Consider the following 652-nt stretch of genomic DNA (forward strand, 5'->3'; position numbering starts at 1 on the left):
AGTCCCCTGGGCTCCTCGGGACCTGAGGGTCGAGGGGGGCGGGAGGGGAAGTGAGCGTGACGGGGCGAGACGGAGCGAGGGGACCCGCACACCGCCAGCCCCGCCGCCTGTGCCGATGTTTCCCGGCTGGCTTCCTTCCAGAATGTCACTGAGAAGCAAAAGGCTTGTGAGACGGACCTGGCCAAGGCGGAGCCGGCCCTGCTGGCGGCGCAGGAAGCTCTCGACACGCTGAACAAGGTGGGGAAGCGGGGGAAAGGGACGGGGACCCAGCCCGCGTGGGGAGGGAACGCCGCGGCCCCCGGTTCTGGTTCCGGTGCTGGCGCCTCTCAGGTCCCCGACCCCCCCGCACCTGTCGTTTGCAGAACAACCTGACAGAGCTGAAGTCCTTCGGGTCCCCCCCGGACGCCGTGGTCAACGTCACGGCCGCCGTCATGATCCTGACCGCACCCGGGGGCAAGATCCCCAAGGACAAGAGCTGGAAAGCCGCAAAAATCATGATGGGCAAGGTGGACACCTTCCTGGACTCCTTGAAGAGGTTCGACAAGGAGCACATCCCCGAGGCCTGCCTGAAGGCGTTCAAGTGAGTGGGGGCTCGGCCACGCCACGGGGGGCTCCGCCAAGCCCAGGCGCCGCGCAGCCCCGGAACCTCCCC

General features: G+C 68.1%; 1 protein-coding gene across 1 annotated transcript in view; it reads left to right on the top strand.

The window, feature by feature from the left end:
- DNAH17 (dynein axonemal heavy chain 17) overlaps window positions 1-652 on the top strand; it is a 111,643-nt gene that overhangs the window by 87,431 nt on the left and 23,560 nt on the right. The window contains 2 exon segments of the mRNA XM_025047110.1: window positions 142-237; window positions 363-580. Coding sequence (XP_024902878.1) covers window positions 142-237; window positions 363-580 — 314 coding nt within the window.

The sequence above is a fragment of the Pteropus alecto genome, unplaced genomic scaffold, assembly GCF_000325575.1.
Source record: "Pteropus alecto unplaced genomic scaffold, ASM32557v1 scaffold134, whole genome shotgun sequence".
Classification (NCBI taxonomy): domain Eukaryota; kingdom Metazoa; phylum Chordata; class Mammalia; order Chiroptera; family Pteropodidae; genus Pteropus; species Pteropus alecto.